The 15,348-nt window shown below is 33.0% G+C and overlaps 1 protein-coding gene across 4 annotated transcripts in view; it reads left to right on the forward strand.

The window, feature by feature from the left end:
• LOC148628617 (ATPase family AAA domain-containing protein 2-like) overlaps positions 1-15,348 on the forward strand; it is a 47,733-nt gene that overhangs the window by 29,826 nt on the left and 2,559 nt on the right. For 2 of the 4 annotated variants that reach the window (XM_088591127.1, XM_088591158.1), the window contains 8 exons: positions 207-392; positions 864-999; positions 9,270-9,299; positions 9,876-10,072; positions 10,350-10,509; positions 10,751-10,873; positions 11,561-12,546; positions 13,477-13,537. In XM_088591127.1, coding sequence (XP_088447253.1) covers positions 207-392; positions 864-999; positions 9,270-9,299; positions 9,876-10,072; positions 10,350-10,509; positions 10,751-10,873; positions 11,561-12,546; positions 13,477-13,537 — 1,879 coding nt within the window. The remainder of the gene's footprint in view (positions 1-206; positions 393-863; positions 1,000-9,269; positions 9,300-9,875; positions 10,073-10,349; positions 10,510-10,750; positions 10,874-11,560; positions 12,547-13,476; positions 13,538-15,348) is intronic. The other 2 variants (XM_088591148.1, XM_088591138.1) reach the window with 2 other exon arrangements.

A 15,348-nucleotide genomic window follows, 5' to 3' on the forward strand; every position in this document is an offset into this window, starting at 1 on the left:
AAAAATCAACGGGAATTTCAATCACCGGACATTTTAGTTAGTGGTCGAAGGGAAATAACTCGCATAGTAACGCAATGTCAACGTTTTTTCCCGTAATCCACTAGGGGCATTCATTTACGTAACTCCTACCTTAAGATAGTTATTAGTCTTCAGAGATACACTTAATGGCTTCCTGTCATGAAACTTGGTTGTATTTTCTTTAATAGATTTTCCGAGAGGCCAGGCGTACTGCACCAAGTATTATTTACATGCCTATTGTAGAGCAACTGTGGCATGTTCTGACAGAGACATTACGAGCTACCTTCACAATGATGCTCAATGAACTGGATCCAACAGCCCCTATCCTTTTGTTAGCAACCAGTGAATGCCATTACAGTACACTGGATGATCATGTAACTATTTCTGTCAAAATGACTATAATGTATTTTAGAACTAAAGCCTGATTAGAGATGGATTAAAAAAGAAGACAAGGCTTTTATGATATTCTTAATATTATTTAACAAACCCCTCAAACTTATCGAAATTATCATGGGGATTTGAATATCGGAAGAAATCAACTTGTATACTACATGTCACAATGACTGTTCATATCAAAGTATGTTTAATGTGATTCACATGTGAAGTTGTTATCAATATGGACTCGGATCCAAATTTTGTTACATCAAATATTGTCTTTGCCCAAAAGTTTTAAATATAGATGGCAGTATTAAATAAACAGTACTTTTTGTGAGCGACTTTGGCACTCTGAACCTGTTACTGATATATTACATATATATCAATTCTGTAATAGACTTCAGTTTAAAGTAGTTGCAGTTTAGCATGTAGAAATACTGTTGAATTAGAACTTCTAATGATTATTTCAGCTCTGTCGAATTTTTGACAGCAATTTTAGCCAGGTCATCAAAATGTCTTATCCATCTGAAACAGAAAGAAGGGAATATTTTGCGGATATAATTCTGAATCAGCCAGCTCAACCCCCTTCACAGAGAAGACAAGCAGGTTTGTTGCATATATAAACTTGCAATATTCATATTCATATACAAAATTCATATTATCAATTTATATACTCTGTTTGATCAGAGAAGAGAAAATTTAGACAACCTACAAAATTTTAACCCATTCGTACCGAAATGATCCTTTTGGCACCCTTGTCCCCAATCCGAAATTATCCTTTTAGCACCCTCGTCCCCAGGCTGAAATTATCCGTAAGGATACATGAATTTCTATTTTTAGACATGGTTTTTTGAAATACAAATACGTATGTTAAAATAACTCAAAATATCAAAAATAAATGACTGACATATGAGGATTATCATGCCGATTTAATCATAAACTGTTTTTGTTATTTTGTTATAAATGAAGCCGATCAGATTGTTTTTTTACTAAATAAATGGGGAATTTCATTTGAACTTTTCACAAAATGGCGGTCAATATTTGTATAACATTGAACAATTTGTTTTGTTGAATTGCCAAATGTAAATTGGCAAACCAATGGCAAATTATATATATTTAAATCCAGTCGTCCGATTTTTCCTCGCTAAATGGGCTTTCTTTCGTGAAGATGGCAAAATATATTTGTACAACCTTCCAGACAGGTGCCCGTTTTGTCCGCTTTCCATCTGGAAGTATTCAGTAGAGTTTCATCGTATAAAATAGTTCCATTCGACACAAACGAGAATAGTAATGATACAAAGAATGAGAACTGTATGCGCAGTTGTTATCTCGTGTTTATTTTGGTTTATTTCCCAAACCACTAACGTATTCTTATAATAGATTGGGAAAGCTCTATCACTAAGGTAATTATGTAAACAACATGGTGGTCTGTGTTTCAGTGACACTCGGTGGATCAAGGAAAAACGCAAAATATAAGTGGTCTTCCGATTGAAAAATATATCTTTAGGTCGTACATAATCAGAAATCAACAGATTACTTTTCTGGTGGTATTTTACAGCTTTTTATGGCGTAAATTTGAAATAAAACAACCACAGACGTGTGGTGAAAGGAAGTTATTTGTATCGTGATGCATGTACCCAGGTTGTGCCAGGTTGTTGCTGTAATCATTTTCTGACATCCCTGTCAAAATGTCATCTGATACTGATTCTGATGAATTTGATGGTTTTAATCAAGCTGAAGTTCAGGAAGTTGAATCTAGGCTCCAAATACTATTGCAACTACAAGGTATAGGTGATGATGATACTGATGCTGATGGTCAAGTAAGTTCTGAAGAGTCTGATACTGACAGTTTCCCTTGTCCAGGAGATGATGCCCAGTTTAATAATGGTTGGCATGATGGCTTTGTTTATCATGAGAGAGGTCTTCCTCATCTTTTCAACCCCAATGGCAGAACAGGGTCAACAAGGAACATGGGGCTAGAGAAAGAGCCCCTTGATTTCCTAAAACTGTTCTTGAGCGCAGCATTTATTTAATTTCTAGTCACTGAAACTGACCGGTATGCACAGTTACAAAAAATATTGCATCCTAATGAAAATACAATGCAATGGTCATGTCCAACAATACCTGAGATGAGTGCTTTTCTTGGGCTCTGTTTCATGATCATGATGGGGATTGATCAAAAACCTTCCACAAAGGTGTATTGGTTGACAGATTCATTTCTTCTTTCTCCCTTATTTCCACAAATTATGAGCAGAGATCGCTTTCTACAGATTATGAGATACTTCAATTTTTCCAACTCTGAACAAGAAACTCTTCCTGGCCATGAAAATTTTGATCCTCTCTTCAAAGTCAAACCCCTTGTTAATCATTTCAACTCTCACTTTCAACAAGAATTCACCCCAAGAAGAAATATTACTATAGATGAGACAATGATTCCATTTAAAGATAGACTGCAATTCCGACAATATATGCCTCAAAAACTTCACAAATGGGGAGTGAAAGCCTGGGTTTTAGCAAAGTTAACAACTTCCAATGTGCACTATATTGACATTTATCTTGGTAGAAATGGAAATCCACAAGAAAACCTTAGGTCAAACGTAGTAAAAAGGTGCCTTCAAAATTCGAATTTGACAAACGGGTTATCATGTTTATACTGATAACTTTTTCACTAGCCCTGAACTTTTCTCGGATCTGTATGAAAATTTTGGAACATCAGCTTGTGGCACAGTGAGATACAATAGAAGAGTTCTACCTAGAGACATTATGTGCAAAAAGCCTGTTGGCATCAATTAAAGGGGTGACAGGAAATTTCGGCAAAAGGGATGTCTTGTTGCCTCTGTATGGAAAGACCAGAACAATGTCTACATGTTGTCAACTGTACATGACAATGGAACATCAGAGGTTCAAAGCGTCATCAACCAGGATGGAAATTTCTCCAGAGAACTATTTCCATGTCCCAAGTCTGTCAAAGACTATTCAATTTACATGGGAGGAGTAGACATGGCAGATCAATATATCCAGTACTACTGCTTCAAACACAAGACCAACAAAATGGAGTAAACGTGTCTTCTCTATGCTGATTGAAATTGCCAAACTTAATGCTTTAAGTTATTTCAGTTATTTCAGTTGAACACAAACTCTAGCATCACAGAAAAGTCAAGTCATGCCATTTCTTGACTTTTCTGTGATGATTTCTAAGGGTTTGGTGAATGGATTTAGTTCCACCACCAAGAGGGGAAGACCAACCTTGACACCAGTGGAAAACCGTCTTACTCAGCGGCACATGCCTATCACATTTGAAAAGAAGTCAAAATGCCATCTCTATTACAGAAGGCATATGAATGATGAGGCCATCTCAATGAAACAAACTAAATTTGGATGTGTTAAGTGTGGAAAACACTTGTGTCTGCCAGAGTGTTTCACTAAATTTCACACTAAAAGGGATTGCTATAATTAAGAGATTGAAAGTTCGAATCACATTGTTATTTACATTAATTAATCAGTTACTAAGACTTTATTTTTTCTTAACTTAATTGGGAATAATCTTTGAAATCAAAACTTCCCTTACTCATTATACTTTTTTGTACATACAACAAATAATCATTCACATTTTTTCATACAAAATTTGACTTTTAGAATGAGAGGGAATACTCTACACAAAACCTTGTGAATGAAAAAAGGACATACAGTAAAAATACTGAAAATCAATCATTTTTAAAAATTAAGCAAATGTTTTACTAAATGCTAGTACTAGCATGTACTTACATGTATAAAATAGAAGAATGAAAAATTGAAATACATGTGTATAAAGACAAGTTTTTTCCCAAAATGTATTTTTTTTTACAGTTATAAAGTTTCTTGTTGGCATTTTGCATTTGTAGTTAGTTGTTTTATCATTATTATTTTAGTTAATGCTATTTATAGCATTAATGTTATTTTAAAAATGTTACTGTTATTACAAGCACTTTAAAAATTAAAAAAAAAAAAAATTCTTAATAAACCCACTCTGGAAGCACAGTGTTCACAATGTCAATCTCTTAGATGTTATGGATAGAAAAAGCCCTACTGAGAATTACAATTTGGTAAGTTCGAAGACAAATTTAAAATAGACAATGAAGCGTGTTTTTTTAGGTACAGCGTGCACTTGTGGCGATCTAATCCAATTCGCCACTTCATTTAATTGAGTTATCTCTCTTTGACTGATAAACTTGAATCTTCAATATAAACAAATATGGCGGCAAAAAAGTCGTGAAATAAATTTGTTTAAAACGGCGGTTCTGTGGTGAAAATGCCACCAGATAAGTGAACCATTTGATTTTAAAAGTTAGTCAATAATTAACAATCCTTTTCTTGGCATGCTTTGTAATAATAATGGATAAAATCTAAATTTTAATTACGGATGCCGAATACCAACCTAAACTTGAAATAATAGCACTGATACTTGTTCTTTTTTCCATGTTAATGTTAATTGCATTAAGTGTAAAGTAGAGTTTCATTTGGCCGACATATCAATTGTTATTTTTGCAAAATTGCACCCCAAACTCCTTGTTATGACACATTTTGAATTCAATCTCTGAGGCGACGTATCTTCGTTCAACTTGTCAAATTAATTCCAGCCCGGCAACCGTGTTTGCAATGATTAACTCGGCACCGAAAGTTCGTGAAAAGTATTAATTCAAGGTTGAAAGTGTTAAACCTGGGGTTCCCCCAAAATTTTCCCATAATTCAGTTTTCTTTCAATTGTACATAGTATCTCTCTAACTATAGTACTTCTTCTGAAATATTTTTTAAAGAAAACTCACTTTGCCGATTTTGAACAAAAAGGATTAAAAATTGCTACTTTTATTTATATTCAGAAGTGTTGGCTAAATTGAGCCATATTTATAAAAGTCATTTTTGTAAAAAAAAAAAAATGTTTATTTCAACAACTGATAATAAGTCAATCTTACTTAAAAATTAAATGTGTCAATATATCAGATTTAACATGAAATTTTTATACTGATTATATTGTATAGAAACTGGCTTTTATTTCCCAAAATAACAAATGTGGGTGAAATTTTCACCGATTTGCCTATATAAAAACCACTATTTTGCAAAAAACAGGACAAATTTCATTTTTTGTACCAAAATGATATTTTATGGAACATTCATATACAAAACTATAACAGAGGTGTTAGGAAAGTTCACCAGGAAGTTTTTTTTTTATATTTAAAAAATCTTTAAAGCAAGGTATTGAACAAATTTTTAATCAGTCAAATTGATGGCTAAAATCATGTAAGTATTCAATAAGTTTACACATCTCAAATTATGATAACTTTATTGAGCATTGTTGAGCACAGCATTTTTTTGCAACTATTGATAAAAATTGTTGTCAACAAATATTTACTTTGTGCATGAACAGACAAATTTTTATGATGGACACAGTTACATGATGGATGGAGGCATATGCTACATGATAATAAAAAGTTTGAAATCTCAAAGGAAGTGTAAAAAAGTATCTTCTTAACTCCAAATTGTTAAGAAGTTGTATAACTGGCAAGGCTATGGTTAGCTTTACTGTCACATGGCAGAGAATATTTCATATTTAAATTTGAAAATGTTATCTGAAGAAATCTTGGTATGCAATAGAAGACTTCATTTCAAACTTGTCCCGATCTAGTGCAAGATATATTCCTCAATGTACTAATTTGAAACATTTTATCAGTATGTTACACAATGCAAAGTTGCTTGAGGCTGACGTCTTTGTTCTAGAAATTGAACCACTTACTTGAGTTATTTCTCTTTTACGTCAGTATCATTTTGAAGCTTGGATATCAGAAGTCATTCAAACGTTCTGGTGACTGATAATCTTTCAATTTGTATTACCTCCCTCATCCCAGGTCTGCTACCTTAAGTTTCTTTGTAGTAGTCATCTTTTATTGCTTTTCTTGCTGACCTCCAGCATGAATCCTGTTTACTAAAAAAAATGGGTAAGTGCATTTCAGGCAAATCTTTATTAAGCACTTACGCTTTGGCCCATTGCTTCATTGTGAACATTAAAAGACTGGTAGGAGTTTACGTGTATCATCTGGACTTCGGAGAATTACTATACTCGGCGTCACATAAATAACATACTGTTAAAATTTGAATAAAAATATTTTCTACTACTTTATTGACACCAACCGTCGTTTAAATTGACTTAAATGACTTGCTCATTCATTTAGCCTAACAGCTTCTCCCTAAACAAGTCGCTTATTAGCTTAAATCATGCGTAACAAATCCTTACGGGAAAATCCCATACTAATATCCGCCATGTTGGTTTTTACGGGACGATTTGTTTACAAACGAAGTTCGTAAGTTCCCGTCGAACTCCGGTGACAATCGTCTGCTTGATCAACTTCTCGGTATTGTACGTTGTTCGCGTAAAATAAATCCGAGGTATCCGAAATAACGCCGAAATGCATTCTGGGTTCTTCGGTTTTGGACATACCATTTAAACGTAAACAACATCTCCTAGCAACCCGATCACTGTAAACATGGCCGACATTTTACAATGTAAATATTGGCACCGATGATTAAAATCTGACCGGAATTTAACGATTCAATGTTTAGGGAGAAGCCGTTTGGCTAAACGAATGAGCAAGTCATTTAAGACAATTTAAACGACGGTAGGTGTCAATAAAGTCACAGAAAATATTTTTATTCAAATTTTAACAGTATGTTATTTATGTGACGCCGAGTATAATCAACAAACAAGATCCTTACTACCATGCATAATATTAAACTTACAACAAAGTATTGAAAAAGGAATAGAGCCATCATTAAAGCTGCACTAGCAGGGATCGCGCTTGGCTTGCCCAGTGTCGCAATTTGTGATTTTTTATTTGATCCGGTGACAAAAATAACCAGTTGCCGATTTTCTTGGCGCCTAGGTTTTGTATATTAAAACTGACGTGTTTGTCAGCAATGGATATTCTCTCCAATTTAACAATTGTGTTGACACCTGGTCAAAGTTATTTGACCATAACCAATTTACAACTGAAGCCAATCAAAGGTAATTAGACCAATTGACCGTGATTCACAATATCCTCCTGGGAGGTGTCAATCAGATGTAAAATATATTATTGAGCCAATCAAAACTCTCACCATCTGGTCAAAGGTAAACACCGTCATGGTCATGTGCACGTGCCTATATACAAGCTTCACGGCCCTGTTATACCATATGATACATTCAGAAACAGATTTACCTTATAACAGAATGATTATCCCATTAGGAATTGTTTAAAACACCTCAAAATGCAAGAATTAATAAAAGAAAATGGATGACATTTGTTTACACTTTTGTCATGTGCCTTTTTGGCGGGAAAATCGGTAAATAAATAGATGGGAATTCCCAAATTCTAATTAAGGAAATACTGAATGCATTAAGTCATAATATTCAAATAAAGAGAATTAGAGGTAATTGAAAAGGGACTCAATTAATGGTCCATGTTAGTTTGCTAGAAATTTTATCACTTGAAAAAAGAATCAAGTTAGTTGAAAATTTATAAATAAAAAATAAAATTATACAATGTATTTTAAGATAAACTTAATTAGACCACAAAGGATGAAGGTCAACATGTTTTAAAATCAGGGACTATATGAGCATAGTAATATAAAGTCCTTGATAGAAATAAAGCACCTGTATCTGGAGTAGCACTTCATTATTTTGCGTACCAAAAGTGACTGATGTTTCTAGATCCTGACTAAGACTAGAGCTAAAAACCTGCTTTATACATGCATCAAGAGTGAATCTTGGATACATGCATGTCATGAAGGAAGGGGTTATTTTGATAAATTTACAAAGATAACTCATCACTGGACTTAATACTGTCATATTTTAAAAAATTGGAAAATAAATTGTGGCACCCATTTTTGCTGTTGTTTCTGAAAAATGGTGACAAAAACTGGTAGCTTGCGATTTTCCTGGTGACAGAATTTTGAAAGCCGGAGCAGCCCCTGTAATAGGTGCCAAATTTGTTCAGTTTTGATTCTACTGAATTTTGCTGATTCAATGAAATAAGTTTGTAGTAATGCAGTTGAAGCAATAAATATTGATAATACCTGCAGTATTTTAACGACGTGTTTTTTTTCAATCACAGAAGAATGATGGCTCTGATTTAATTATTTTTTGCCATTACATCCAAAGATTGCCGTCAGGACATTCACTCGTATAAAAATACTTTAACCCTGGTAAAAAAAAATAACAATAATGAATACATGTAAGCATGTGTCTTGTTTTCATTTCGTTTCATCTATTTCTTGATAAATAATGACCATATTTTAGCCACATTATATCCCAGTACATAAATTTCAAAATGATCCTTTCCTTATATTCAAACTTTTTTCTTCTACGGCTTGAGTCAGTTGATCTTCATTGCTGTTGAATAACCACTTTCGCTTTGCAATCAGACTTTTTTTTTAAAGAATCGACCCTCACAGCACATGCATAGATTAGGTCACCAGAAGTCACATGCATACAAATTGATCTAGGTCCCTTATTTGTCTTGCAAGACAATAAATACATAGACACCTATTTCATGTATTTAATGCATTTTATTTGCGGTTATAAAGTGAAATTATACAGGAAAAGTACAATTTAGTAGAAATAATTCAAAGTTAAAGTATATTTTAACAGAAACAGAATTCTATGGAAATGGCAGCTAATGCAGCTTTTGTAGTCTTAACATTTTTTTTATAATTTTGAAAGGAGACTGTTGTCTACTTTACTGAACCAAATTTTAAATTGTGAGCAATAGAAAATAAATTTTATTAGACTTAAAAAAAAAATTATTTATCTAGTCCAAATAAGAGGATTTGATTTTGTCAACCCAATACTATACAGATTAAAATTCTAGATTCACAGGATTCTGAATCATTTGGAAGAGGTACTAGTATAAAAATAATATTGGAAACATTATTTCTAAATTATTTAATTGCATGAATTCAATTTTATATGCAGAAAAGATTTACAATGCTGTTTGTTGACACTTATGTGTCCTTTTGTTTTTCTCTTAATCTGACATGTTTTTATTTGTGAAGTCTTCTTTCAATTTACAGATTAAGGATTCTGCCTGGTTTTCTTATTTAAATGAAACTCAGTCTTAATTTCTTATTGTAAGGACAAATATAAGAAGTTCTTTTTTGCTTAAAAAAATTTAAGTAGAAACACAGTTAAAACTAATAAAGATATTAGGTTACCAATAAGCTGAAAATTAAAGATTCTTACAAGAGATTCTATTCATTTTGACATTTGGTTCTTTATTGAGGACAGAATTATCCCAAATTTAAACCTAAAGTAATATATATTTATTAACAATATTTATTTTTGAAAAATTCGAGATGTAAATTTGTGACATTTGTTTTTTACTCTGCTGTTTCAACATGCTAGAGAATGCATGAAAGAGACAATAATCATTTTATTACATTCATTTTGAAATTGATGGAATTGCATCACTTTGTAGCCAGGAGACTACTGGAAGTTTTGCCTAAGGCAGCTCCACCAGAACCAAGACAGCTAACAGAAAAAGAATTGAAGGCCCTGTATCAACAAGAAGAAGCCACTCTCAGGGAATTGCGTCTCTTTCTTAGAGATGTTCTCAACAAACTCGGCAGGGACAGAAAATTCCAGATATTTGCCAAACCTGTTGATACAGAAGATGTGAGTTTTAAAACTTAAGTTAATACTAATGCACCCTTATTACAATAAAACAAAACTTTGATTAATATTGCAAAAGAATTGAGGGTTGAACTATTATCAATTATCAAATGACTCATTTGCTTTGATAACTATTGAAAACTACATGTATATCATCTCTTTAAATCAGACCTCTGAGAAATGTTTATTAATAGCCAAATACATTAGTTCTTTTAGAAGTAGATTTATTGAAAGTAGTTTGTGTGTGGCTTATGTCGTGTCTTTTACAATATACTTGCAGGCTCCTGATTATTATGAGATTATTAAAAACCCTATGGATTTGGGAACAATTATGTCAAAGATAGATCTACATAGATATCAAACAGTCAAAGCATTCCTAGATGACATTAATCGAATTTGTTCCAATGCACTTGAGTACAACCCAGATAAAACTCCAGCAGGTAACACAGTTTTACTTCATGGGAAATTGTAATTTGTTGTTGGGATTGATTTTGAACAGTTTTGAGAAATAAACTTTCTTCATCAAGTGAAATGATTCTTGGAATTTACTGAAATTTTTTAAAACTGACATATTAAAAAGTACAAAAATTACTTTCATAGGAAGATATCAGTTTAATCTACTTTTGTGAATTCAAATTATCTTCTTGTTGGTTCATAATTGTTGATTTTTTATACTTTCAGGCAGAGCAATTCGTCACAGAGCATGTGCTTTAAAGGACACAGCTGAAGCTGTAGTTAAAGATGAATTAGATCCAGAATTTGAAAAGCAGTGTGAAGATATAATTGATTCTAGAAAGCGTAGAGGTAGAAATGCTTAGAAAATTTTACTCTCTGGTTATTTGAAGGATTCTCAAAACTTTAAATAAAGATAGGAATCCTCAGTTTTTAACCCCCAAAAATGTACATACAAACCAATAAAACCTGATACTAAGTGTAAATTGCATTTAAACCGGTATTTTCATAGCAATAATTTAAATTATTACAATTCATATTTTATTGTTTCCATTCAAACAATGTATTTCTGATATGCCCATATTGTTTTTTATATTGTATGTTGACATTCATGATGAAATTGTTTTCTGAAACAAAATGACTGTGTCAAAAATTGGTCAAATATCAAATAGGTTTTTGCCCATTAAAATATTTTCACTTTAAAATTTAAAATAAATGGTCATACATGATTGACCAAATTAATATATACCAAAATATTTGTTTCAAAATCAAGATTAAGGGAAGCTCTCCGAGTGGGAGAATTTCTGCTGAGAAATATAATAAAACAATTATGTCAGCGCAGTGCATGCAATATCATGTTTTATGGAACACTTAGAAGAAATATTATATGCACTGAGCTATGCTGAGGTCAATTCTCTATATAGTGTCCCATAAAACATGGTATAACATGCACTGAGCTGCCATAATTATTTGAAATACAATTTGAAGAGTACTAAAATGTATATGTTCTATATGTGATTCTTATTTCCTACATTTCAGGTATTGATCCCTCAAAGTCTGCTCCTAACTTTTATCACACAAAACCAATTACCTCAACAAGAGTAGCAGCTCCAAACCCTTTTACCCCAGGACCCTCATCCTCAGGCAAAAACACTAGAACTAGTCGTAGACTGAGAGGCATGGACATTGAGGAAACATCTCCTTTAGAGCTAGTAGAAAAACAATGGGCTGTGGAAAAAAGCCTTAAAAAAAATTCACCTATGAAATCACCCGACAGGGATTTTACTTCTGCAGATGAAGGTGAAGCTATTGTGAAAAGGTTGACTTCATCTTCAAAAAAGAAAACTCCATCTTGTCGAAGGGCAAACTCAGGGGACGACTGCTCAGGGTCGGCAAAAAAGTCTTCCTCTAAAAGGGATATTTGGGGTAGCTCGGGCTATAGATGTAGAAAGAAGAAGCGGGTGTTCAGATCTGAATCAAGACACAGAGAAGGGAGACTACCTGATTCTGGTGCTAAAGAGACACGTTTTTCAGATACAGATGACTATGATGTTGATGAAGCCATTGCCAGACACAAAGTTTCACCCTCTTCTAAACCCTCAGGGAAGTCTCCTGAACCATCAGGAAGGAGAAATTCTGTCTCATCTACTGGAAGGCGAAACTCAGTGTCAAATAGATCTCGAGAAAATTCTGTTAATCGTGATATACCTCGCTCACGACAGTCAACATCCAGGTCACCAACTCGTTATTCATCAGGGAAATCAGATAAATCAAGGTCATCAAAATCACCAGAAAGACTTCCATCAGCAAAAACTCAGGTTTCACATGGACCATCATCACCTAAGTATAATGAACTATCTGTGGTAGTAGAAAACATTGCTCCAAATAAACCTGCTCAGGGAAAATCATCACCACGGGTAGGTACATCAAAACCAATGGAAACCGACAGTGGAATCAGTAGTTCAGTTGATAGCAATGGAGACTCTGTTGATAGTGTTGAACATGCCAAGCAATTAGCTGAACAGGTAAAAATCACTCATATTCTTCATAAGGAAGGGAAAAGGCTTTTTTTTTTTCAAAATTTTACAAACTCATTCTCATGGTCTGCTTTTGTCACCTTTGGTTGATTGTGTGTTGAAAGGTTAAACATCCATATTCTTTGAAAGTTTATTCTGAATGCAAATAATGAGTACAAGCATGATATTTTTCTATTTTTAAACGGAATTCTGTTTTTTTGGGGGTTTTTTTGGGTTTTTTTTTTCTTTTCAAATCCAAAGTCTACCGTTACAGTTCTTTTTTTTCCATATTTTTTATTTCTGATTTTGGCAATTTCTGCTTTTTTTGTTCTGTAAAACCATGTCTGTGAATGGAAGGGTTTTAAACCTTATTTCATATATAACTAACATCATAAGCTACAGTATGTCAATATACATAATCCATCTGTACATAGACATCAGAGATTGTTGTCACAGATATGAAAACTGAGACTTTTTACACAGCATTAACAGGAAATAAAATTGGTTCTGGTTAGTTCAATACTTGGCAGAGTACCCTGTTTGTTTTCTATTTCCAGTTTAATTTAAACAATATATGTTTTTTTTTGTGTTATTGTTGACATGTTCATGTTTTGAGTTTTATTCTGTTCTTTGTTGCTGTGAAGCAGAAATCAAAAATGTTACATTAAGATGGCCCATCTAGTCTTTTTACATATTTTTATAATTCAAATTGTTAAACAAAAGTACTTTTGTACATGTATTTGTTTTATGCTTTTATCAATGTGAAGAAAATATTACTGAGGCATTTTGAATTAATTATTCTAATAGAACTACAATGATTTTTTCCCATATCAATATTATTTACACAAACATTGCATGTTCTTGTGTTTTATTTTAAACTACTCTGTAGGTAGAAGTTGATATATTAGTTTAGGATCAAAACTTATTATTTGCTTCCAGAAAATGAATAAATCAGCTACAACTGGACAAAAGCATGAAGAAGAAAGTAAAGAAGAGAAAGGTAGGGCAGATGCAAATGCCACAAAATTTTTCTGATTTGTTAAGAAAAATAGGTTTTTATAAGAGCTCTAATTGAAGATTTTGAATTTCAACATAAATGTTGAGAAATTTTATTTTTTGCACAAGCAGAGCCCAAGTGTAATGAGTGAAAAATTGGATTTGTCTTGTAAGTGGAAGAAATTTGATCATGTTGAGCAAAGGTAAATACCAATATCTTCCAGAAAATGCTGCATTAAGTAGGAAGTCTACTTGTAGTCATGGAGGAGACTCTTATTAACTTTACTTGTGATGTTTTGGTGCAAAATCATATTCATGTATCTCTGATGATGTTGCCAATCTCTGTGTAAACACATTTTAGCAACATGAACACTGATAATGCCAAGTAATGCTTAGCTATTTTCATTGGTTGCCCAACATTTAGAATGCATCAAAATGTGGAAAAGATGTATCTTTCATTTGTTCAGGGATTATCCTCTCATGTTTTTTAGGATTTAACTGTTACGATTCTTTATTGCTATTTTGTTTAAAATCCCTCTGATCTTGCTATACGATAATTTTCAATCTTACGCCAGTGGAGTGAGATTGAAAGTTATTGCTAGTTTCTATGTCCTCGCGTGACATACAAGCAACAGCGTAGGAATATTTGATACCCCAAATAACCATCGGTTTGTTTACTGCATATAATATAATGGCTAATTTGTGGCAATAATTTCTAGTCTACAATGGAAAAATGATTAAATACAGTAACTTACCCGATTAGAATGAATAAATCCCAAAATTATTTAACAAATTTTAAACACGATCGTCATAGTTAACCAAGTTAAAAAAAAAAATACGTATCACAGCTGCACAACATACGTGACATCACATTGCACGTTGCTGAAAAATAGTCCTGAAAGAAAATTTTGAGTGCTTATGCAGTGCTTATAAAACTTACCGTACATATTTAGGTCAACAAAACTGAAAATAAAAGAAAACTAATACCTTACAATTCAGCAAAACAGCGATAAACAGATTATTTAATATTTTTTCAACTTGCAGGAGTTTCTCATGCTCATCTCCTCTCGCGGCAAAGCCGCTTGATGAGATCAGCATACGAAACTCCCTCTCGTTGAAAAAATATTACATAATCTAATATTATTTCTTCTTCTAATTTTGCCAATGCCCCCCTTCGCTGTTTTTTTTTGTAAATTTATACTTGCAAAAACTGATGCACTATCTTTTTGCATCTGAGTCACACATGCCAGATAATTTGGTGTTGAGTTCATCAATTTGCAGACCTAATACATGTATTTTCACACTGTTATCACCTAATATAATTTTTTTGAAGTGATGCTATGTTTTTTATACACGTACATGTTTTATTAACTGCAATCAGTACTTTCTATTTTTCACACTTTCCCATAACACTTCTCAGCTTATATAAGAGGGAATGCATAGATATTTTGTTCATTGCTTTGGCATGCTGACACTTACAGTACAGTGTCTCCCCTATCCAGGTTCATCACTAATCTATTTTCTGTTCCTGAACAACTTAGTAATTGTCCAGGTGGTACATTATAGAAATCTTTATAACAGATATCTCAGCTTCTATTGGAGGGAATGTTGAGATATTTTGTATATTGATTTTGCATGATGACTTGTACTGTGTCTATCCTTTCCTGGGTTGACAGAAATGGTTGAGTGGGGGGTTTTCTTAGCACAATGTAGCTTACAATATCTTGTTTTTGCAGAAGTAACTAATACCACAGTGGTTTTTGTTGGTACATGTATATGCTGTGATCATTTTGATTTCAGTAATTTGCCTCTTAG

Source organism: Perna viridis, chromosome 1 (genome assembly GCF_037379345.1).
Source record: "Perna viridis isolate PV_CMFRI_1.1 ecotype Kerala chromosome 1, ASM3737934v1, whole genome shotgun sequence".
NCBI classification, from domain to species: domain Eukaryota; kingdom Metazoa; phylum Mollusca; class Bivalvia; order Mytilida; family Mytilidae; genus Perna; species Perna viridis.